This window comes from Ammodytes marinus, assembly GCF_949987685.1.
Source record: "Ammodytes marinus genome assembly, chromosome: 18".
In the NCBI taxonomy this organism is placed as follows: Eukaryota; Metazoa; Chordata; class Actinopteri; order Uranoscopiformes; family Ammodytidae; genus Ammodytes; species Ammodytes marinus.
In genome coordinates, this window is record NC_137222.1 from 8,716,620 (window position 1) to 8,742,167 (window position 25,548).

The window sequence follows — 25,548 nt, forward strand, 5'->3', positions numbered from 1 at the left end:
CTTTACGCCAGTGAAAACATCTGTATAATGGAGGAGCTTTGTCAAGAATGGGATAATAACCCCTTATAGTATCATTAGGGTTATCTCAGCAGAAAATCCTGTGTTAGCAACTGGGCATTTATAAGGCAATGAAGGAAAACCAAAAAGATGCTATTGGTTGCATTATAGGAAATGTAGGATCCTGCATTTTGTGGCAGTTGCCCTTCTTTAAATTTGAGTCTCCCAACATTATGAGTTGCATGTTGCCGTTCAACCGTTAATAAAATAATGGTCTAAAAAATCATTCTCTATCCTTGGTTTCCATACATTTCTGTGTGGTATTAGTACAACATATTGAAAATATTGAGTGGAACTCAATGGCTGCCTGGATCTGTCCTAAAAATACTACATTTAATACACAGAACCAAATGCTTGTCATTGGCAGAGCAAAATGGTGCTAGATTTACATCGCCATTTCTATATCTGCAGAGATAGGGAGTCTCTTCCTCTCCTACTTTTTCACACTGCCGTCTGAGTCTGAGCGAGTGTCTGCTGGGGGGATTATCACCCAGACTGGCAAAACTCTCCTCTCCTCTCCTCTCCTCTCCTCTCCTCTCCTCTCCTCTCCTCTCCTCTCCTCTCCTCTCCTCTCCTCTCCCATTATCCTGATATCCTTCATTCTACCCTACACTCCTTTTTTTGGCCACACTGTGAAAGGGTATTAGAAGATTCATGTTTTAGCCCTATCTTTTTTATTATCATTACGATAGTTCGATACTAAATCATTGTAAGTCTGTGGAATGTTCTCATATTTTTTATGTGTTTATGTAAGAAGGATTTTGGATGGGGTTTGGGAAAAAAGGTCTTTGTGCATATATTTGGATTTGTGTGAGATTATCAGAATAGTGTGTTTGTTTATTGTCTGTTCGGCATGTTTCCCCCATGTGCATTTCTGGATAATCATCACAAGTGTGTGTGCGTGCGTGCGTGCACTTATTTGCGTGCTTGGCCAAGGCATTGGCCTGAAGCCCTGATGTCATATTTCATTCACTGTTATGCAAGTAAATAAGTAAGTAGCACATTTTGTCTGTCTCTGTTCAGCGGGCTTTCACATCTCTCTGTCTGCACTGAGATAAAACTTGAGAAAATATTTCCGACCTCAGCTCCTGCCTCCCGTGTCAGGATATGTTCAACATGGTGTTCAAGTTTATGTTGCATTTGGCACAGGTGAAATGGAAGAGCAGATATTTCATGTATTTTACAGAGGTTTTAACTCTTTTGATGATGTGGATATATATATACACGGTATATTTGTTAGCATTGATGGCAATGTTGGTCCACCACTTTGAACCAAACATAGACACAGTTGTGATTCTTTGTTATTGAGAATGTATTGTGACTTTAGCAGATGCATAGAGTGAATTAATGCATCGTAGAAATAAAAGTAATAAAATAATGAAATGACATTCCTCAAATATTAACGGGGTACGTACCAACCTTATTCAGACTGAAAATAGGAATTACTGCAGTGCAAGCCGTAATAGAAGTAATAATATTTCCCCAATCAACAGGCTAATAACAGAGGCATCATTAAGGGCCTCACTGGAGCGCATGTGTGTTTGTTTGATGATACCCATTATATGAATCTGGATTTGGCATGGGGTCACGCTGGGGTGAAGTAGATGTCAGGGGGATTAAGAGGAGATTGGTTTTCAGCCTGCGTCAGAAAACATTCTCTGCAGATATTTGATTGTGTGGTGGTATATTTTAATTTGAAAAACAGAAATTGACGTACCAACGTTATTAAGATAACAATTTGGACTTCTGTCCTAAGCCCAATGCTTAGTGAAAGACTTGAGGCTAATCTTCTGTTTCAGAGACTTGTTTTTCCTGCCAGTTTAAATGGTTTTGATAAGCATCTACATATTGGGAACAATTGACATTTGTAGATCGTGAAAACTTTTAAGCGATGAAACCATACATTTTGAAGGGTTGCTGTGGCACAGGATTGTACAGAAGTAAAGTAAGACATTGCGGGTGCAGTTGTGTCTCACTGTGTGATGCGTTCGCTGCCACCAACTCCCGAAGCCCGGATTCTGATTTCGACGTGCCTGCGTCTGTGTCCATGCGTGACCTTCTCTTTTCCTCACTTTCCCCTTTCCTTTTCCCTTTTCCTCCTCTTCATGTCCTCCTCCTCCTCTTTTTCCACTGGGCGGCCGGCCAGAGCCGGAGCAGCCTAAGCAGCGTAGCATTATTGGGTTTATGTGGTGGGCAGGCAGACAGGCAGAGGGAACCGAGCCAGACGGATAACAAACAGCACCCACTAAGGTAAAATTGAGCGTGTGTGTTTGTGTGCGTGTGTGTGCGTGCAGGAAATGTGGCTGCCAGACCGGCTCGCTGACACTGTTGGGCTAGTCACTGTGGTGCCAGTGAAGAGATGAACAGGGCTCCGTCACAACTTGGCCCCCTCTCTCTCTCTCCCCCTTGGGATCATGTTTTCTCTTACACTCTCACACTCCCTTCTTGTTCTGAGCAGTAGAAGGATAGAACAGTATCATTTGTGTGGACAGAGAGAGACAGTCTGACCACTGCAAATGAAGTCATTTATTTCTTAGAGGTTTTGACTTGTTGTGGATGCAGTTTGTTGATGTCCCTCTGCCCAAAATATAAACAAATGAATTCCCCTCCTCACTGGAATTAGACACACATGTATGCCCACATAGTGTTGGAGTAGCTCTTACAGGAAAACCAACATATAAACCGTGGATGTTTCTGAAGTTTTTAAACTGTCAGAACTTGTTGAGAAGAAGCTCTTCGGCAGAGCAAGGAGGAAAGTATTTAGTCATGCATAATGATTTAAAATTCACAGGATCTTTATGCATCACCAGTTTTTCCTTTGTTCTCTCTCCCACTCCCTTCATAACAAGGAGCAGACACAGAGATGTGATCTCCCATTTTCTCCTTGACTTCATTTTTCTATGTAGTAGGTCAGTGTTTGCATGATGGCTTTCACGCATATAATGTTTTGAACTAATGTACCCCTGACCGCTTGACTCAAGTCGTTTTATGGTTCGGCGACAAAGTAAACAGATGATGTCAGTGTGTCATAGTTGGAAGGATCAAGATGGCTTTTTGGCAGTACTCGGGTCAGAGAATTGAGCCGGCTCTTCCGTCCTCCACCACTAGATGGCAACAAATCTACTCGGCTTCTCCTCAAATCCAGTAGGCTGATCCGTGTGGAACTGCAACACATTCACACTTATCTCTCACTTGTGCTCTGGTTGGTGCGTTCTGTGTGGCTAGACGCACAGGAGCCAGAGACTGTCATCTGTGTGTACTTTGGTGTTTCATACTTCTCGCGCTTCTCGTGACGCCTGAAAGCACCGGCACTTCAGCGGCTCCCTAGGAAATTCAGCTCCCTCTTGTCTCCCAACAAAATAAAAAAAAGGAACCCCATTCTGGTTGGCCAGTGGTTCCAGTTTCTCTTTGTTCTGTGGCGCCGTCTATGTTGTTTCAAATTGCAGGTGCCGCAAAGCGCCGTGCGTGACTCCATTGTGCCTATTTTGGCCTTGATTACATCAGTCTGACTGCACATACTCTTTTGCATCCACTTCCCTATGAAGCATAAATCAGTCATAAGGCTAAAGAGCTGCAAGTTGTGAGAATACTCTGGTGCTTTCTGTAAAAAGGTTGACATGCACAACCTGACTGCTCTTCATTACTGGATCCTGCACAGATTACCCATCTGTTGTATTGAAACTCTCTGGGGTGCAGTCTGACCTAGAGAACACCAGGAGAGACGTGTTACAGAAGATAGACATGAATAGTTTGCTGAGCTTAAAGTTGGAGTTAGTGATTCTGGAGAACGCTTGTTGTCAAATTATAATTGTTTTGGCAAAATCAGTGAATATCTCCTACACAGCCAAGGGTCTGGAAATCGGTGTGTAAACAAAGGATATGTAAACAAAGGGGGCCTACCAGAGCTAGCAACATGCCAGTTTGCAGAGCCTAGGCTGTTTATTACCACTGGAATTCTTTTCCAGCGCACACACAGTACAGGTAGTCGATCCTGAGGAGATATTCACTGATTTTGACGGACAATTTTTTTCTCCAGAATTGCTGACTCCACCTTTTTAAACCGGCTGAATTCAGTATTTTTGATACTCGAAAATGTGAAAATATTGTAAAAGGGGTCGACGTAGGAATGATCCTACAGACAATTATCACCTGAAATCTGCAGCTCATTGTTTAATTGTCTAACACATAGTGTTACTGTTTTGGTTCAGTCTGTTCAATCAACCAAGGGAAGTAACTATGAGCAATCAACACATTATTGAGTGGCATGTGTTTATTTTTTATCTGTGTACTATTTGTGTGTCTGTCTCCAGGTGGGCTATGGAGTGTCTTCACATTGGGTGGAGCTGGCAGCAAAGCTGGTGTAGAGCAGGAACACAACCCGTTACCTTTGTCCAACCAGAGCCTTCTGTTACTGCTCGTCCTAGCCAATCTGACAGACGGGCCCGACTGGCCCAACCCCTACCGCCAGGCTATCACTTGTTTCAGAAACACACAAGGTAACGATTTGTTTATTTTGATCCGCTTTACATATTTGAGAAGTTGTGCGTGTGTATGACATTCCGCAGGGTAATGTAATAGTGATGTAATAAAATTATAATCCTGGTATTATTTACCCCTCTTGCCTATGTAGACACATCGTCGCTGCCAGTGGAGCAACCTCACACTTTCCAGATCAATTTCAACAGCCTGTACACAGCGCTGTGTGAGCAGCAGCGCTCTGACCAGGCCACACTACTACTGTACACCCTCCTCCATCAGAACGCCAACATGAGGACATACATGCTCTCCAGAACGGACATGGACAATCTGGTGGGTAGGACCACATCGAAGGCATTTCATTTACAGAGTGTGCTACACAGACGCATGCAAATTAATTATTCATATCCTTGTGTAGTTCGTGGACAAAAGCAAAGACCTCTGTAAAAATCAAAGTGTGATTGGCTAATCCTCAAAAAAACACACTATGCATGCTGCCCTTCCTCCACATACTTGGGTAAGGCCATGAAATCCTTTCATCTAGGACCAATGCTATGGCTCGGTAAACAGTGAGGATGTATGCAGTGGCAGCTGGTGCTATTCTGTCCATGTGGGCCAGTGCCAGTTATTCCCTACAGCAGAGTGAATGTACCGATGCATTTAGTGAATGAAAATCAGTCTCTCGCTGAGAGTGTCAGATGATATCGCATATGAGTTTTGAAGACAGTCATGTGTAAGGCTTTTTCACACAGTGTAACAGAAAATGATGTGGTTTACATTGGATACAAATCGAAGTAGGAGTTAAAGCAGTATGTATCTTTTTATCCTTTGCACCAGCTTTAAAAAGAGACTCCATTTAATGACATCTAATCTAATGGCAACGTAACACCATTACAAATTCATGACGATAGCCTAATATGTGAAGGAAACAACTTACATTTACAGTCATTTGGAAACTGCAAATCAATTGAATCCCTTAACGTCTGATCCCTGGTGTTATTCCCCAATTGTAGCTGCTATAATAAAAAATAAAAAATCCTCATTAGCCGATCTGGATTGAGCTTCTTATGTAAGAGGGCTACTAATGAGTCTGGCCACTTTATCTGTTGAGCAGTAAAGCACCAATCCACCACGGCGTAATGAGCTGACACTGCAACTGTGCGTGTTCACTCGGACCGTATAAATCCGAGAATGAAATGTTTCACACACCGTTTGTTACATTAGTTGATCACGTTTTACTATCCGTGCTGCATTTATCTGAATGTATAACATCTGCCTCGCCCTCCGCCTATATTAATGCAGCCCTTTATAATGTAGAATTATCATGGCTGCTCAAATGGCATCTGCAATGCTGCGTTTCCTGTTTTATTGTCTTGCACTATAGGTGGAAATACTGCTATAGTATCAGGGCTTTATATGATTTAATTCAGATAGTTGATACAGTCCCTTACTTAAATAATGTGCATACTTTGGTATGGAGAATTGGTCTTCAGTGACATCTGATGCATGATTGATGTTTACATTTTTGTTCACTGTTGTGAACTGCAGGTTGTCCCACATCCTGTTAGATTGTCCCCCTGGTAAATTGCCAGAACCTCCACACATTCTGACTCCACAGTCATAAGCAACAGAATGAGAAACAAAAACATTGGTTAATTAATTAATAATTATTAAAAACTTCAACAAGGGAATAAAGAAAGAAAAGCATCGTTAAACAACACAGTTAGTCTAGAAGTGTGTGCTAATGTTTAGCCTGGACATTTAATTTCATCTTCTGACCAATGCACACACTGCAATGGTTGATCCTCTCAGAGAAATCCTGTAGGATTTTGAATGAATGAACATCTTACCCATAATGCTCAGCCCTTCCTTCTACTCTGCCATTCTTCTCGTTAGGTGTTGCCCATCCTGGAGATCCTTTACCACGTGGAGGACAGGAACTCTCACCACGTCTACATGGCCCTCATTATCCTCCTCATTCTGACAGAGGACGATGCCTTCAATCGCTCTATCCATGAGGTGGTGAGTAGACACAGTTTGAATACACAGTTGCCATTGCAGGGTATCAGCACTGTATACATCCAACACTTGGAATGGCCTGAGGATAACTGTGAAATCCTTCCTGATTTCCTGTGTCTCTCTATCACTCTCACAGGTTTTAAAGAATGTCACATGGTACACAGAGAGATGCTTAACAGAGATCTCACTCGGTAGTTTGCTCATCCTGGTGGTCATCCGCACCATCCAATTCAACATGACTCGGACCAGGGTATGTTTGACATGTCTTCACGCGCACGCACACGCACACCCACACACCTACACACACACACACACACCTACACACACACACACACACACACACCTACACACACACACACACACACACACACACACACACACACACACACACACACACACACACACACACACACACACACACACACACACACAGACACAGAGACACACTTAAACTGTTTGTGCAATAGTTAATCATTGAGAAATCCATCAATTGTAGACACGTTTAGCTACCCAAAGACTAATAATCACATTCGCTTTGTGTCATTTGTCATGATGGAACAATAAAAACATTTAATAATAGGGTGATTATCTTTGTTTACACTAACATCAGACATTTTTTATATGTTTTTGTGTTCTGATCCACCTTAGGATAAGTACCTCCACACCAACTGTCTGGCTGCACTTGCCAACATGTCTGCCCAGTTTCGATGTCTCCACCAGTACGCTGCCCAACGGATCATCAGGTAAGGACATACTGAAGGTGTAGGTTAGATACACTTAAGAATCATTTTAAATAATGACTACCGCAGGAATAAACAGTGTGGCGACATCTCTTACAGTAGACTCTCTTTGCCTATCTATTTTCCCACTCTAAATTGTGCTGAAATTGCTTCCCTTGTCTGACTGACAATTTAAATAAAAAAGACAACAAGGGTGCATTCCAGAGCCAGGAACTGGCTGCTCAAAATATCAATTTGGTAATAGAGTAAGAAATGGTGGCACACCTTCCTCAAAGCACCAGTTTGTAGAAAGTCTCTTGTTGTTTCATCTACTGTAATCAACAGCATAAGTACTGGGTTTCACACTTAGCAGCTGACTTGACGTGTATTTTGATTTCTTTAATTACTGCGTCAAGTAAGAGGCAATCTTCACCTGAGTGAGGCAAGCAAAGACGCCAAAAGACAAGAGTGGAAAATCTTATTCACACACAAGCACACCCATTCATTACAATGAATCATATTGAATCAGGACGAAGTGCTTACCATTATAGCAACATGACAGTGGCTGCAGCAGAGGAACCTAGGAACTGAAATATTGACATAGTAAGTAGTGTGCCTGTGTAGGGAAGAGAACATTTTGTAACATGAGCTAAAAGGCCAACGATGAGACGGAAGACTTAAAGAGGACAAGGTCCAAACCACGCAACCATCAAGTCATTCATGTCTGTTTGTGAACTCCAGGCACACGGGAAGGGAATGTTTCCTCCCATGCACAAGATGTGCACACGTTCACGCACACTCAAGGATCCTCTTATCTCCCCGGCCTGCGCCCCCTCTCAATATCTGTGACTCTCTGCTGTTTGGAGTCAGAGAGGAACACTGTCTGTGAATGCTTACATGTCTGCCATCCATGTACTGATGTGCAGCAACTGACTCCATGTCTGACGATAATGATAATGATGATGACTATGATGGCCAGGGCTGGGCTAAACTGGCTGGCGCGCTGGCTGGCTAGATAAAGGGAATTTCCTGCCAGGAATTTCCAAATGTCTGCCAGGCAATACTGAACTCTGCTCCTCAAAATTGAGTCCCAGGGAGAAGCACAGTTGGTGCTGTTAATTTACAGGCAGGAGTGGCTTTGAATTTTAAATCGCCCACCTGCATCTTTCCTTCCTGATTTCCATTCATCCTCATCAATATTCCCCTTCTGCTGGACGGTTCCTCCCCATCTTTCAACTGTGTTCTCCATATCCACAGTCTCTTTAACTGGTTGGGCAAAGACATGTCTGCAAATAGCAACAAAAAAAAGCATAAGTTTCCACTTTCCAGAGCCCACGGAGAAATTTTAAAATAGCTTGTTTGGTCTGACCAAAAGCCAAAAACACTGTAATATACCAAAAAAAAAGTAAGGTATTTGCATTTGAGAAGCTTAAACTAGAGAATCTGCCTAAAAAATAAAAACATGACAAATACAACCACTCACTGTGTGTGTCCAGATACAAAAAAGAATCCTTTTGAACTGGAAGAGACAGGGGCACCTTTTACATCATCAATGTGTCGGGGTGGACCATGTCTGTCATTACTTGGGCCTCGTAACTGATTTTGGGATCAGGCCAGCAGTGTGGAAATCCTTCTGTGTCCCCATTCTCCTGAGCCGTGTCCATCACTGCCTCGGCATCAACGAGGGATATGACAGAGCAGCTAGTCAAGGCTCCTTCTTGTGGGCAAAAGTCCCAGGTGAAACTCGGTCGGTGGTCCCTCATTTGAAATAGAAAAGAAGGGACTAGATAGTACAACAGGTCCTATTAGCTAGTCAGGGCTAATAGGGCCTTTGACATTGGGTCTGTAGATAACAAGTAGACCTCCTCAAAGCTGCTCACTTATCCCCATTCAGCCATCATTTGACCAATTAGCCTGGATAACCAATGCTGAGAGATCTGTGTGTGTGTGTGTGTGTGTGTGTGTGTGTGTGTGTGTGTGTGTGTGTGTGTGTGTGTGTGTGTGTGTGTGTGTGTGTGTGTGTGTGTGTGTGTGTGTGTGTGTGTGTGTGTGTGTGTGTGTGTGTGTGTGTGTGTGTGTGTGTGTGTGTGTGTGTGTGTGTGTGTGTGTGTGTGTGTGTGTGTGTGTGTGTGTGTGTGTGTGTGTGTGTGTGTGTGTGTGTGGGGGGGGGGGGGGGGGGTTTCCAGTGCTGACAGATGGACAGGTGTAGCTCTAAGGGGCTTAGCTGAGCTCTTCTAATGCCTTTCAGTTTCCTTAGTCCTTTGCTGTCATTGAGTTTAATTTATTCTGCAATTTCTTCTTTCTTGATTGACACACAAATTAAATATTCAACACCTTTAGGGGCATTGAAAGACTATTAAGTCTCTCTAGGCTCCCCCATAAAAGTTGTAATTAAAACAAAAGTTCCCTAATAATTATGATAATAAATACCGCAATAAATTAGATTCATGACTCTAAGAAAAAACTCTGTAAAAGATAGTAATAAAGAGATGAGCAGGAGAATTTATTATTTTTTATAGAACGGTAACACAACATAATAATATAATACCTCAAATTGTTATAAAAACTATTTTTAAATCACTCCCGATAACAGCAAGTTTTTCTTTGCAAAGCTGAACCCAGAAAAACTTTTTTTAATAAACGTTTTCTTGCGTGACAACACATGTTAAGTGAATCGGTTGACTGTGGTGTGTGCTAGCGTGTGCATGTGTGTTTGTGTGTACTGACCCACCCTATTGCCACCCAAGGTCGTTCAAGCATACTCTGGGACTCTCCATGCATGTCTATGTCCAGCCATCACATGCAATCACGCAATCCCATCCAGACAACCGCACACACACAAACACAAGAAGGGCCAAGCAAGTCAGTTACCCGGCGGGTCAAGTGGCAGACTGTCGCCTACAATGGCAGCAAACACGTACATGTATGAGAATGTATGAGGACTTAACGAGGACCTTTTGTGTCTTATATGTGACCAATTCAGGCTAATAAAAAGCCAGGAGAAGTCAGGATTGTAAAATGGATGGTAAATGAAGCATCATTTTTAGTACTTTGACACAGAATTTCTAAAAGTGTCTCCTGCCAAACTCATGATTATTTTGTTATTCCAACACTAATTATTATTAATTATTTTTAAGGCCTCATTATGAAAGCAAAACAGGCCCGGCTCTAATAATGACCTGTCTTCAATAAAAGCTTCTCTCTTCAGTGAAGCTGAGCAAAGGTCACTGCTGGAACTATTTAATGCACATCAATTACTGGTCAACATTTGCAGTGTGACGACTGCATATTTTAGGTTCTTTGGTCCTTGTAGAAGTGTATCATTCATCTGTCGTTGCTGCTCTAACTCCTCTCGTGTTTTCCATGTCTCCCGTGCAGTTTGTTTGCTTTGCTTTCCAAAAAGCACAACAAGGTTTTGGAGCAGGCAACACAGTCTCTGAGAGGAAGACAGGGGGACAACACAGCCTTGCCAGACTATGTGAGTAACACCCACTCACTCACTCTGTTTATTAGTTGCCAAACTATGGCAGTGTGATGTTGCATGAATATTGACTTTTATATTTTCAAGTTTTAAACGTTTCAACGTAAGACTGTGCCCAAAAAAGGTTATCAATAGGCCAATGAATGGGTTGTATTGTATTTATCAGTAGTTGGCATATCCTGAAATATTGTCTTCAAGTTATTGTCAATACCACACTTGCATTGGTCCTTTTTAAAATATGAAGCCACAGCCAGTTAGCCTAACTTCAAGCCTGGAAACCTTTGGAAACAGCTAGCTCTTGCTTATGTTCAGAACTATTTCTGGCCTGGTGAAAAGATCTCCTTCCCAATAAAAAGTGTGAAGCTCAGAACACCATACAATTTAAAGACATTTTTAAACTTCAGTTTTTTCATACAGATATGATATTTTAATGGGTGAGCTTTAGAGGTGCTGATAGACGGATTATGTTACCTTTGGATGGAGCCAGCCTAGCTGGCACATTTAATTGAAAATTGAGCCTCCATTAGTAGAAAAACATATTAAAGTATTGAGCGTTTATAAAATCTGAAATTGAAATCTTAACAAAGTGGAGAGGCTTAAACTACATTCATCATGATGCTTTCATAATGCAATCGAGTCTCTATGGATCTTACTTTTAGCCACACCTTACCAATAAGTACTCTGTTGACTATGTACTCTATAAACGTCTGTATTTATTTTCAGACACCTATGCCTCAAGCTTTGTCTGGCTATCTCATTAGATTTGCACACAGTCCTAGATAAGAGTGTGTGTGCGTAAACATATTTGTGTTTGTGTGTGTGTGTGTGTGTGGGGGGGGGGGCTGGAGATGTATTAGGAGGTCCCCATAGATGCCCCTAGGTGTTTGGGGAACGTGAGTGTATTTGAGTGCTCCTTCAACCGTGTAGCGACTGTCTGATGAGGCCCCTCACAAACAGACATCCGTGGACACACATATATGCACACATCCATAAAAACATATATAAAATGCAATTATTCAGCTTGTTTTGATGCTTCCTTCCTTCAGGGCTTATTTTAATGTTCTGGCTTATTTGCACATATGCATTAATGCCGTCTATATAACACTGAACATGGAGAAAGAAAAAAACATTAAAAGAGATTGCTTTGCCTGGATTATGTTTCTGTTAAAGTTGTCAATCCTGCCAGTTGTTTCCACAGAGAGTGCACTCAGACTGAATGTAATAATAGTGACAGAAAATAACGAGATACAAATAATGACAGATGACAAATACACGCACACAGTGAGAGGTCACAGAGTTTCACTGTGTTGCTCAAGGGCACAAGCCAGATTTCCAGTATGATTATTTCATGGGAATTTCACACTGAGTGTTTTTTTCCTAGAATAGTGTCTGACTTCCAGTCTGGGTCATAGACTTTTTGAGACTGAGCTGGTCAAATTTTCTGATACGACTGTTATCCTTGAGCTTAGACTATACTAAGTCAATGTGACATTGGTTCCCGTGGATACCGCGCACAGTTATTAACATCTCTTGATTCAAAGGAACTTATTGTATTGTTTATGTCCTGATCATGTGCACAAAAACACCCACCTAGAAATATACATCACAATCAGCTTACTGTGTCTAGGACAGAAAGTGAGTTTCATGGGAGCTCACACAGAAGTGCACAATCAGCTTCTCCCATGTTTTTGGTAGTAAACGTATTGATCTTTCTCAGTGGTGTTTTGGAGTGTTTGAAAAAAAACCTTGTGTTTAGCCTCAATTAGCACACGTTTGTTTGTTAACATGCTAAACTAAAGATGGTGAAACCTGCTTAACATGTTAGCATTGTCATTGTGTGGATGACAGGATGCAAATGTCGGCATACGTTTAATAGAAGTATGGCATCAATGGAGGGTTTCAAATGTAGTCCTGGTCAACGCGGATTCTGCTCAAAATTCATTTTCATCATCAATTATTCTGCATTTTCTTAGGGTATTTATTCATGGTTTGGCCTTGTAAAGGTCAGAACATTTTACAATACACTTGCTTGACATCTATACATAGCTCATTTTGTCCAAGTAACACTCCACAAACCCACAGATATTTAATTAACACATCGCATAAAACAAAAATAATCAGAAATCTTTTCTGTCACAATAATTTGTATAAAAGTCTAAAATAATGAAAATATCACAATATATTTTTTCTGGATCCTGTTCTGGATGCAACACTGCATGATGTCTTAATGTTTGTTTGCAACAATGAGCTGTTTAAACTATCCCTGCTCGTAGACTTTAAGCAAATATCTGTCTGATTTGTCCATATCAATGGAGGAATGAGCTTGTAGATGATGTGTTCTCTACCTCTGGCTCTCTTCTTTTCCTCCAGTAGTAGTGTAATAGAAAACAGCCTGCTCTGTTGTTATCCACAGCCCCTCATCTTAACTTGCTGAGGGAGGAAGTTTAGGGAACTAAATGGAGAGATAAAAGGGGGAACAGAACAATGGAAAAAGGAGAAACAAGCAGTAGTAGGAGAGGAGATGGAGGGGGGTTTGGAGAGAGGGTGGGTTTCGCGACGGCCCGGGCATCTGGAAACAATGTAATTTGGCTTGGAAGTCTGGCTCTGGAGAGAGAACTAATGTTTGTTTAATGTGGGATTGTCCTGGACATGTAATTGCTCTCTTTACGAGGGAGAGACTGAGAGGAGGATATGACGAAGAAGAAAAAACGTTGTCAAATGCTCTAAGCTGTGGGTTAAAGCCCAGTACATTTTGCTTATGTGTTAATGTCTCCCTCTTTTTCTACGTTCCTCCCCCGTCCGTCTCCCTCCCTCTCTCCCCCTTGATGTATTCCTCTTGGTCTCTGTCTCTCTCTCATATACATACACACACACACACACACACACACACACACACACACACACACACACACACACACACACACACACACACGCTTGTGTGTGTTTCTGCTGCTGTGTCTGGTTAGTGTCAGGGAGGAAAGAGTGAAGGGTGAGGGCCCCTTGAGCCCCCAGGGGACAGCCAGAGGCTCTGAGTCCGAGCAGGGGCAACTCTCAGGGGGCCCCATGGTTGATCTCTTCAGCCTCTGATTGCAGATGGGGTTTTTTTTTCTTGCCCTTTGAGATATGTGCAGTGACATGCAGTATGGGCTCGTGCGCACAAACAAACAAACATAAAAAGAAGGAAGTATGTGCTGTGCTTTGTTGCATTGAGTTGCGTTGTATGTCAGTGTTTATGCTCCCAACCAGTGGCAGTGGTAATGTTACTTCTCTGCCTTTCAGTCTGTTTACTGTTGCACATTTCTGGGAAAGAGACTCCAAGCGTGTGTGCACACACACACACACACACGCACACCCACATACGCACCCAGAAGCATGTTGGACCACCCTGTCTATGTGTTTATCTGCGCTAGTTGAGTCACAATCTGTGATCTCTTTTTAATAGCCACAGTAGACACATGCATTAGCTTTGTAGCACAATTCCTCTTGTTTAAAGAAAACGCACAGCCCAGGGGCACATCAACAGATAATAAACATTATGCCTTCTGTTTATCATCAGGCCGTCCAGGAATGTGCCACTTACTTATTTGCCCGCAAAATTGTTTAGCAAAATCCACAGTTTTCCATTCATGCTACTGTAGGTCTTACTCGACAAAAAATTGTGTTGATTTTAGAGCTGCAACGATTAATCGACGAATCGACTATTAATCGATTATTAAAATAATCGGCAACTATTTTGATAATCGATTAATCGTTTCAAGTTCAAGTCCAAATTCTCTGATTTCAGCTTCTCAAATGTGAATATTTTCTGGTTTCTTTAATCCTAATATGACAGTAAACTGAAATATCTTTGTGTTTTGGACATAAAATACATTTGAAGAAGTGAACATGGGCTTTGGAAAATGTATCAACATTTTTCACCATTTTCTGACATTTTACGGGCCAAAACACTAATCGATTAATAATCGATTAATCAAGAAAATAATTGACAGATTAATCGATTATCAAAATAATCGTTAGTTGCAGCCCTAGATTTCTGTGCAGTTTCTGAAGGTTAGCGGATCAAGTGACATTCATGTTTGTGCTGAAAATTATTATGTTTATCTTTGTATTTATTATAGTGGCATACATCCAGATCATCTTTTATGTTACTGTGTTACAGCTTTATTTTTCATTGCCTTAAGCGTGTTTTACATTGTCAGTTGAGGACTAAAACATACAGTACTCTGCCTCTGCCTATACATTTGAGATCTTCGAGGTCATATGTACTAAGGTTGCTGTTTCAAGATTTTTGTTTATGTTATTAGTTTACATTAAATATCAACTGTATACAGTTGTTGATGCATTGTTAACACATATAATGATACATTAGTAAACACTTGAATCTGCTTAAGTCTACTTTATAGTTTTTGATTAACCATTTTATATTGTTAAAGCTGGGGTGGAGGATTTGGGGAGAAAATGGCAGTTGGGATAGAGATTTGAATCCAAATACCTCAACCGCTCCACTTGTTCTCTTTGGTCCCTCCCCTATGGTCCCTCCCTGACACACTCTACAACACCAACAAAGTCGTGCCAAAGTGAATGGACAGTCCCAACAGCCAATAAGAACAGAGAATCGGAGCCTCGCTCTGATTGGTCAAAGTGTACAGCTCATGTTAACTTTGACCAATCAGAAATCACATACCCCAGCTTTAATGTTCTATGAATGTCATATCAAGGGATTTGAAGTAACTTGTTGCCATCGCTGGAGATTTACTTGTTAAATGTATTAATGTTTCTAGAATAGTGTAAGGGTTCACTCCCAGTCACCTTTCCCATACTTCAATGTCCTCTCCTGATTTTTGTGTCTTCGGCCAATTTTATATTAAAAAAAGCCTCCACACGGCTAAATCACAAATGGGAATCTTATGTATTTTCAACTTTTTCTTCTCTGAGATTGTTAAACATGGCAATTTTTCTTCTGGCCTTATGCTGACTTTTCTTCCGTGTGTATTTAATCTTATTCCACGGTGCTGATGGAGACTCTTGGACAACATCATACGCAAAGGCAGGGATCAGGGTCTGTCTTCATACGTGCCAAAACTGAAAGAAGGAGTTGATTGATTGAAGTGTGAATGTTACATTATCCTGTTTTTCACGTGAGCTTTTCTCTGACTTACTTAATGCTGAGAAGAAAGATTAAATGATTGCAATTCTGATAACTTTCCAGAGAAGCTAAATTCTTCCTCATATACAGTGCTGCTTCAAAATATGTCAACCTTTTGAGCCCTTTGGAATTGTATTTAGTTTAACCACTATTTATTCATTTTTATCAATACCAGCATTTTTTATATTAAATAACAGGTGTTTATGAATTCAACAAAAAAAAATTCCGGAAATAAATTTTCTAGTTAAAAGACTAAAATAAAACAAAATATTCACCAACTTTTGTATGTGCAAAAGTAAGTGAACCGTGAGCTGGATTTTTATTTTATTTTATTTGCCTTCAAACTGGACCTGACAGATGCTGTCTGATAAAGCCATCGCTTTCCCCTGCTCTAAATGAACCAAACTCAATGTTAATATAATCCAGTCTTTGGTTTGTCTTTTTAAAAGTTTACACTGAAGAAAGTCTATAATGAGGTAGACATTTATGAATTCTAAGTAACCTCTACAACTTATTTCTCCCTCTTTGTAGCTCCCTATGTCAAGTCTGTGTCCTTGTGTTCCATTCATTAAGGCAGTATCCCGCTGAGAGCTGACTCACTCCATGACCCCTCTTTTTAAGTCTCTTTTAAGTCTCCTCAGAATTATTTTTTTCTCACCTCACCTGCCCTGGTAAAGCTGTTGCTAGGCCTAGTGGTTAGTTTAGTTGTGAACCCGTCTCTCCTGTATATCTGTCAGCCTCATCTCTTCTCTCATCTTTCTCCCTGACTCTTTTTGTGTTCATGCTCAGCGGTAGTGGTAGGAGTGCGCCACCCCTTGCAGGCAGCAGGTGTTCTGGGGTTCCTAATGATTGTCTGCTTTTTCCAAATGGTAATTGGGGCAGTCCCGCTGTGCCCTGATCTTTTCCTGATCGAGACACAGCAGCACATCTGAGCACAGCTGGCAGCGGATCAATTAGCGCTGCCCACCTTTCTGCCAGAGCCCTGTTTCATTCGTTGGCATCATCCTTTTAATCATTAACACTCGCATGATCACCGACATCTTTGCTGTTTTTGCAAACCCCCCCACCAGTCCCCCTGCTGTTCACACGACTTGCCAAGTCTCGGGTGAGGTAGTGTGCTTATTTAAGCTGATAATAAGGTGTCTGTCTGCAAATATTGCTGCACTTCCCCTCCACATAAAAAATTGTGATGCGGCGATTGTCCAACACAGTCTTTCCTAAACGGATCAGGCCTGGCTCACTGCATTGTTGGTGCTGTAGTTCTGGGGGCCATCACTGTCTTTTTGCCTCCTTCCGTCTGTGTGTGTGCAACAAAGGACGTTTTGTGAGGCTATGGGGTAATAAGAGGCTGACCTGGGCAGAACGCTCAACAAAATGGTGTGATTATGACACGCCTGTGGCACCATAATGCAGGTCAGACAATGACCTATTTTTTTTTAAAGGAAAAAAATCTCGAAAAGACAGGGAAGGCTTCTGCTACTGAGCCAGTCTGACGCTCTCTGTCTGTCCACGTGGTATGGTGTCGTGTTTTTTTTCTTCTCTTCATGCATCATTCTATCTATCTTTCTTTTTTCAAACCTTCTCTCTTTTCCTTTTGCTCATTACGACATAACGCATCAAGGATAAAATATATAAATATTCTTCTGTTTATTCTGACGCTGTGAAAGCCGATTTCACGCCGTCTTTTTAAGTGTGGCTCTTGACTGTTAACTGTTTGTCATTCCGTGTGTCTGTCTGTGTTTATCTGCGTGCCCTTGCCTTTTGTCTGGACTCCTTCTTGATATGTCTGGTTTTGTCTGCCCTGCAACAAGCCCTGCAGTGAGCAGCGGGGCCAGCCACGGAATCACTAAGCTATTGGTTTAATGATGCCAACTCCTACTTTACAGGGATTTACATGTCTGTGTCTCTAAACACCCTGTCCACACAAAACACTCTTGCATAATGATAAAACATGCATGAGTATGACAGGACGTCTAGAAGATTGACATTAATAGTGTATTGCCTGCACTGTCCTTTACCAGATACTGATTACATCTGTAAACTCTATCATTTTCCTTGTCAGATAGATAGCAAAGGTCAAACATGCCTGCTGCAGACATAACACATTTGTGTGTGTATTAGTGGCAATCAGAAAGATGGAAAGCTTACAAAAACACACACCCATACACACAAACACTCACAGCCTTCCCGCAAGGTTTGTGAAAGAGGGTAAAACAAGTCAAATGGGGCAGGATCATTGAGACTAATGATATAGCTCATGTCTGAGGCCTATGTTTTCCTGGGTGGAGAGGAGACATTAAATAGCGGCATGAGTGGTTGTGACTAAATGACAATGCGGGAGGCTGGAAAATAGCTCATGACATAGAGGAGAAGGAGCCAGAAAAAAGAACAGGAGGGGAGTGAAGGAAAAAATGAGAGAGAGAGAGAGAGAGAAAGAAAGAAAGGATTGGGAAGGTTTTAATGATTTCATGCAGCCATACAAGAACATCTCAGGTGTTTTTATGACTATCCAGCGGATACATTTTGGGGATGAAAACAACAAGTGCATAGAACGGAGGAGAAGTGGAAGAGGAGGACCAAGTATATTTAAATCCTGTCTGGGTTTCAAGTAGACCAAGGACCTCCTTAATCTCATCCACTTGACAAACACACACACACACACACACTGCCAGGCAGACGTCTAGCTAGCCTATTTTCATGTGACCTGAATTCCCCAGTGTGGCATTTTTTCCCCTGCCAGGCTAATCTCATTAAGCTGGGCGCAGAGCTATAGAGAACAAACACACTAGGCATCCCTCACTCCTACTCAGCCTTCCTCTCCTCTCCATTTGTCTACCCTTCATCACGATCACTTTCTCCCCTCTAACTCTTTCCTTCTACGCTTCCATTTTGATTGGTGTCTCCATTCCTACTCAGTTGTCTGTCTTATCTGTCCCAGCTCTCTGTCTAATTATGGCCTGCCACAGCAGAACAGAGTGGAGCAGGTCTAGCTAGGCAGTGGAGTCGAGCCCCGAGAGCCACATCTGCTTCCAGACGCGTACTATCAATCTTCATTATAGCCGGGCTCCCCAGCCTTTCCACTTGCCTCTTCAGGTCTGCATGTTAAAGCTACACACATTCGTACGACGGCCTGTGGAAATAAATGCAAAGCATTATTACATCTGTGATTCATGGTCCACGCACAGCGCAATACTGAATGCAATCGTCCTAATCCCCATGCCTACTTTCAAAGGGTGATTGTGTGTGTGTGCATGTGATGGTGTGTATTTGTTGCTACAGAAAAAAAAGAAAAAGGGCCACACAGCAAGCAAAGTTATTTATGAGATAAGGACTTGTTTCCGAAGCAGGGGCACCGAAGATGGAATATAAAATGCTGCCACATGCAGTTCTGTTTGAGATGGTTAGCCCAGATTGGAGGTGGAATCTCGACTTCCAATCAGCTTTCAGTTGCCGTTGCAGTCTCGCTGAACCGATGATTAGAATCTGGTCTTAGCTGGTATTAAAAAAAATCAAAAACTCAAAAGAGGTCATCATCAAAACAATGATGTTCATCGTGAAAATCAAGCCTTAAGGACAAGTCCTGCTATGGCAAACATACATTTATTTTTTCGCTGTTACATATGGCTAAACTGATATTCTTTATTATACTCTCTAATGTTTTAAATGTGTTTTTTTTATTATCATAGAGCTTGAGAAACTGATTTAAGGATATATACATTAAAGAATAAACTGGCTTGCTCAGCCCGTTATTCTAATGTATTTTACAGGAATTGCAATAGCTCCAGGGGAATACACTTTTATTTTCATTTGAAGCCTGAAATGAGGCAGGATGTAACCCCAGAGGAAGTTGCTGATGAGTACTGTCTAAGGCGAGGCTTCCTGTAAGGCAAAGATGGCGTTTTTTAAACTTTCTTTTAAATGTCCCGGACCATGATTGGTATTCAGTTCTTATCTGAGCTACTGCCACATCTTGATCGATTGTACACAGTCTTGCTCTTTTTTTGTAGTAGCTGAAGAGCGTTGGCCTGCATGTAAGTTGATACTCTCGCAATGCGGGAAAGCCATCCATCTACATTGAACTGAAGAAATAATCATGCAGTCTCCTGAACTGGACTTCTAATGCAGAGCTGAAGAAAAAGGCACAATGTTGCCTGGAATGCAAAAGAAAATACTTACTTCATGTCAATTCTTCTCTTAGGATCTGATGTTTTGGGTATTTTTAGATTAGAAACAACCTAAAGCCTCAAAATGATTTTCATTAATTGAATGTAGGATCATTAATATTATTGGTAACCCCTGTGCTTTTCCTACTATGACAAGTCAAAATGTCTGCTTTTGATGAGTTCCAAACAAGGCGGTCGATTTATTCTAATTATTCTTTTATTTTTTTTATTTAGGGTTAAAAGTATCATGCCAAAATGATGTTTTAGGTCATTTAAAAAACAGTGACGCATTTACAAGTACGTTTTTTAACTTGGTCCTGAAAAGTGCATATCAATATTGTATTGTTAACGGCATGTGTTTATTTAAAAAACAAAACAAATATAAATGCTTTTTCTGCTAATCATACAGACCCAGGATCAAGATGTTGAATCTTTGCCATGGGCATTACAGTGTTGTCATTCCACCAGTGGACTTATTTCATTAGTAGACCATGGCATTAAGCTAAGCGGCTTTGAATGTTCTTGACTCCTGCATTCTTATTGTCTGTATTTTGGTCTGAGCGTCGTCTTAGCAGTTGTTTGTCTTTACGCTCTGTTCATAGCTGCTGTTCTCTCAACATAGATACACTGCTGAGCTTCTTAGCAGCTAGTGGTAGGCTTTTTTTTTTTCAAAATAACCTTGTCGCAATATATTGGACAGAATGATATAGCAGTCATAATATAATTATTAGCTTTTTGGAAAATAAAAACAAGACCTTGTGCATTGGTAGCATTGTTTGTTTTAATTGAGAAAATAGCATGCTCCTTTTCAATTGTTTTGGTTTTTAAAACTTACCGCCTGATTAAAGGATCTTATTTGTAATACCTTCTGTACATGATGGATTTTGCAAACCTCTGCCCACAGTTGTCACACCGTGGGAAAACATATCATCTCTTGCACTTTATCGCCAATTCATTGCTGCCTGTTTTTTTATAATCTCTTTTAAAGATAAGTCATTTTCCCACAGTCTTTATTCCATTTCCTTTCTGTGCAAACATAGAAAATGGCAGATTATCTCATCACGCTGGCGTCTGTCTATCTATTTATCTGTTTGCCTGTCTGTCCGTGTCTAGAGACACATTGTTGTGAACCCAGTAACTAAAGGACAATGCATGATAGAATTTCTGCTCTTACGTTGCAAGTTCCCAAAATAGAGCAGATGGTCTGGTTAGATTTAAAAATATCTATCAGCTTAGATTTCCTCTTTTTGGTTCTGTATGGGTCGACTATTTGGAGTCTGACTGTGTCTGGAACCAGGTCTGATTGTCGTTGGTCCCTTTGGGATCAGGTCTCTATTTTTAAAATACTGTAAATTTTTGCCCTACAGGCAAATGTTACTACAATATTCCACAGGGAACCTTTCTCTCCATTGGAATGTATAGACTTGGCTCACTGAGATGATTTGGAAGGAAGTGTTGTTGAATGGTCTGAGAATGTGTATTTTCCTTAATTATTTATTTAAAGTACCTTTTGAGATATGGGTTTATCCTTGGTTACTACAACACGCCACAGGCAAATACCTGCCTTGAACAGCCAAGTTATGAACTTTTGGTTTTCATTTCTGACAAGCCTGTCAAGAGTGAAGAACTTTGTGACTAAGTCATCATGTTAAACAGCCACTCAACCATCATTCCCACGACTCTCTCTTCCCATATTGTCAGCTGTCACCAGCGACAGTTGTCTTTACCCCGAGAGGAAACAAACACTGACACGACCCGATCTGTGGCCTACAAGGTCACCGGTCTGTCGCTCACTGTAAGACCTTGGCTGACAACTTAGTAACATCTTTCATTCCTCCTTCCTAACTTTCTTTCCTCCATCTCACACACACACACACACACACACGCACGCACGCACGCACGCGCGCGCACACACACACACACACACACACACACCTCTCTTACCCCTCCACCCCCTTCTATTCAATCTGTCAGGAAGCAATCACATTAAAAACACCATAATAAGTGAAACCAGTGTAGTGGGAAAAACAATTAACCTTAACATCCTCCCTCTCTCTCCCCCCTAGGCCCAGGACCTGAATGTGATCGAGGAAGTGATCCGCATGATGCTCGAGATCATCAACTCCTGCTTGAGCAACTCTCTACACCACAACCCCAACCTGGTGTACGCACTGCTCTACAAGAGGGAACTCTTTGAGCAGTTCAGGACGCACCCAAGCTTCCAGGACATCATGCAGAACCTAGACACGGTCAGTCTAAACCCCCCAACCCACCCCCAATAGAATAAGATAAGCTCCAACCTGATAGCGAGCTGCTTTACTTGTGGTTATTCTTCAATATATCAAGGTTATACAGATTTTTTATTTTTTATTTTACTTCTGCAAGTTTTAAGAAGGCAAGGCAATGCAGCGCCGGAACATATGTGAACTGCATCGTTAGCAATAGATGTGCAGTCATATACTGTACAGCATGCTAGCTAGAGTTCTCTGTGAGCTTAAGTAGTATTGATGTATTAATCAGTCCCCTTGTGTCAAGAGGCTTCGTGTGAAATATTCATTGAGAGTGTTTGGTGTATGGGGCAAGAGGAAGGAACAGAGCGAGGGAAAGCTTTCATTCATGGTTGCGCTCGTCCTATACAGTGGAGGAAAGGATGCTTTGGTGTGTGTATGGGTATGTGTACTGTATTTTGCGAGGGATGGGGGGTTGCTGCATACATTGCCGTGGGCTTTGCTGTTATCCATAAGTATGAGGAAAGCATGCTATCTAGAATCCCTCAGTTAAGTCAGTCTCCCCGAGGCGATTCTCCCAAGCCTTCCCCGTGCCTGCAAATCCGTGAGTGTGAGCATGAGATTCAGGATGAAGGCCTGCTTTTTTGCCCCTCTAAATTAACCCCATATGGGAGGCCTCCGGAGTTAATGAAGTGATTAGTATTAGATAGATGTATACGCACACACACACACACACACACACACACACACACACACACACACACACACACACACACACACACACACACACACACAGGCTCTGATGTGTTTGAATTCTCTGCAGCAATGACGCACAGAAACGCCAGCAGAGAGAAAACATAGCCTGCAGAAGCATTTTTCACTGTTGGTTTGACAAAAAAAAGAGCATGAAAAAGAATCTGTAATACCAAGAGTTTTTTAATTATCAAATATCAAACATCTCTCCTGGGAACAACCTAGCCCCCCTGTTTTTTTTAGGGGGGGGGGGGGCTACCCTGAAGGCGTCACATAATTTGAGCTCCAGCGAGGTGCTTATTTATAAGTGGGTGAAACATGCTCAAGCCCTATGTTGAATTTTGTAATCGGATAGGCTGTATGTATGTATTTCTTGATTCTTGAACCTACTAGCATGCGAGTGATTTCTACTCTTTGAAAGCAGAATTCACACAGATTTAAAGCCATTTCATCAACATGTTTCCACTCATTTGGAAAGATTCTCAATAAGTGACATACATATAAATATGAATATAAATTAAACTATACAGTATGTAGCACCATTTTCAGAGCGACTTACTATTGCTATGAAACAGGACAATCCATGGATACGTCTTTATGGCTGCCCATGCAAAAGTTACCAAATGTGGTCTCAAATCAAACAGCTCAAGCCTGCATGTTTCGCAGTTCACAGCACTTCAGGTTAACGACCCATAATGTTGTAGCATTCACCAGTGGCATCATTTACAGAATGAAAGCCCCCTATATGTTGCATGATGCCACATTGTTCTAACTTAGATCTCCATATTGCATCCAGTGTCATCATATAGGGTGTGGCTGCTGCAATTTCAATGTGACGGCTCCAAACAGCAGGATTAAAAGAGTCAAATGGAGCTTCATGACACGACTGGGAGTTGATATCAAACCTCAGTGAGATCCTGTATATTCAGAAAGAGGAATTTAAATACATAATATTTGTCCATAAAATATAACATCCCAATTCAACATCAATTGAGAAACACATTCAATTCTACTCTGCAATTGAATTTCTTTTTATTAAATGTTTTTCATAACCCAATATTGGTCGATAACATTGTGTGTATACTGTATAAATGTTGAATTGTCTTACTCTAAATTATAACACGAGCTAACTTTATGTTCCTTCTTAAGCCTTGCATTACAAATCATCTGCATCAGAAGAGATGTATTTTGGGTTCTTTATTGTGATTGGTTCATTTTCTGTCTCCTGTCACCTTTTAGGTGATCGGCTTCTTCAGTCAGCGTCTGGAGCAGGCGGGAAGTGACCTGTCAGTGGAGAGGGTTCAGGAGGTGATAATAAAAGGAGCACAGGCGCTGCCCACCGACAGACTCAAGGTAAATCTCTCACTCTCTCGCTCTCTCTCTCTCTCTCTCTCTCTCTCTCTCTCTCTCTCTCTCTCTTGTTCTCTCTCTCTTTCTCACTCTCTCTCTCTCTCTCTATCTCTATTGCACAGACACACAGCAGGGGGGACGGATGGAATGGGGAGCGCGTGGAGCCGAGGAATAATGACTAATAAAACTGGTTGCAGGAAAAAAAATAGGCGAAGAACATATTGATCAAGGTCCTTTTATACGTCTTCACATTGTACAGAAAAGACAAACAAACTTAAACAATCCCCTGACCCCTGAAATACCACATATACACATAACTATAACCAAAAAAAATAGCATGAAGGAAATACATTTATAAAAATTAAAAAACACCAACAAAATTCAAGAAAGGCTTGGATATTGAGGTTCCTTTGTGTGTTTTCAAAGGGTGTGGTGGATCAGTGCTAGGGGGAAGGTGGATTAGTTTGTCTGGACAGGTGAGTGAGGTATGGGAAAGGGATGCGGACTGTGGCCAAAGATGGAAAAAGCCACGGAGACCATGAGACAAAAGGCTAAAGCCCAATTCTCATCAGCATTATTGCCCATCTCCATCTCTGCTGGCCTGCTGCATGCAACATGTAATGACATTTCAAGGAGATAAGATGGGGGACTAGGGGGCACTTTGTCATGGGCACATACGATCTGTGTGGGGGGGCAGGGTAGGGTGGGGTAACATAAATCTGCCACTGTGCCTCGTTACCCAACACTCCCAACACTCCTGGCGGGTTGGCTAACCCCCGCCCTTCCCATACTCCTCCATTAATCAGCAAGGAAATATGTAACCGGCGGTCTCCTCACCAGCGCTAGAAGCTCTTAATTGCATGTTTCATCATGTGTTTCATGTTCTATACTTGGCGGCTGGCTGCGAGGCATTTGTCTCGCTAGTCGATGTGGGAAAAGAGGGATGATGCGTGGTCGCCAGTCCACGTGCACTTTCATTCTGCACCTTGGAAAGGCCTTAATGCATCGACCATAGGGCCATAGAATTACACACGGAGCCCATGTGGTTAACCCTGATATGTCCTTCAGCAAGGGTGCTTTACCTGGAGCACACACACTCATGCAGCCTGCTGTAGTTGGAGTATGTGTATTGATGCGATTACACACGTAACTGTGT

The 25,548-nt window shown here is 41.7% G+C and overlaps 1 protein-coding gene across 1 annotated transcript in view; it reads left to right on the forward strand.

The window, feature by feature from the left end:
* dym (dymeclin) overlaps positions 1-25,548 on the forward strand; it is a 44,107-nt gene that overhangs the window by 12,054 nt on the left and 6,505 nt on the right. The window contains exons 9-16 of the mRNA XM_080046898.1: positions 4,368-4,553; positions 4,688-4,866; positions 6,430-6,555; positions 6,689-6,802; positions 7,201-7,295; positions 10,650-10,749; positions 22,128-22,310; positions 24,282-24,395. Of these exons, the coding sequence (XP_079903024.1) occupies positions 4,368-4,553; positions 4,688-4,866; positions 6,430-6,555; positions 6,689-6,802; positions 7,201-7,295; positions 10,650-10,749; positions 22,128-22,310; positions 24,282-24,395 (1,097 nt within the window). The remainder of the gene's footprint in view (positions 1-4,367; positions 4,554-4,687; positions 4,867-6,429; positions 6,556-6,688; positions 6,803-7,200; positions 7,296-10,649; positions 10,750-22,127; positions 22,311-24,281; positions 24,396-25,548) is intronic.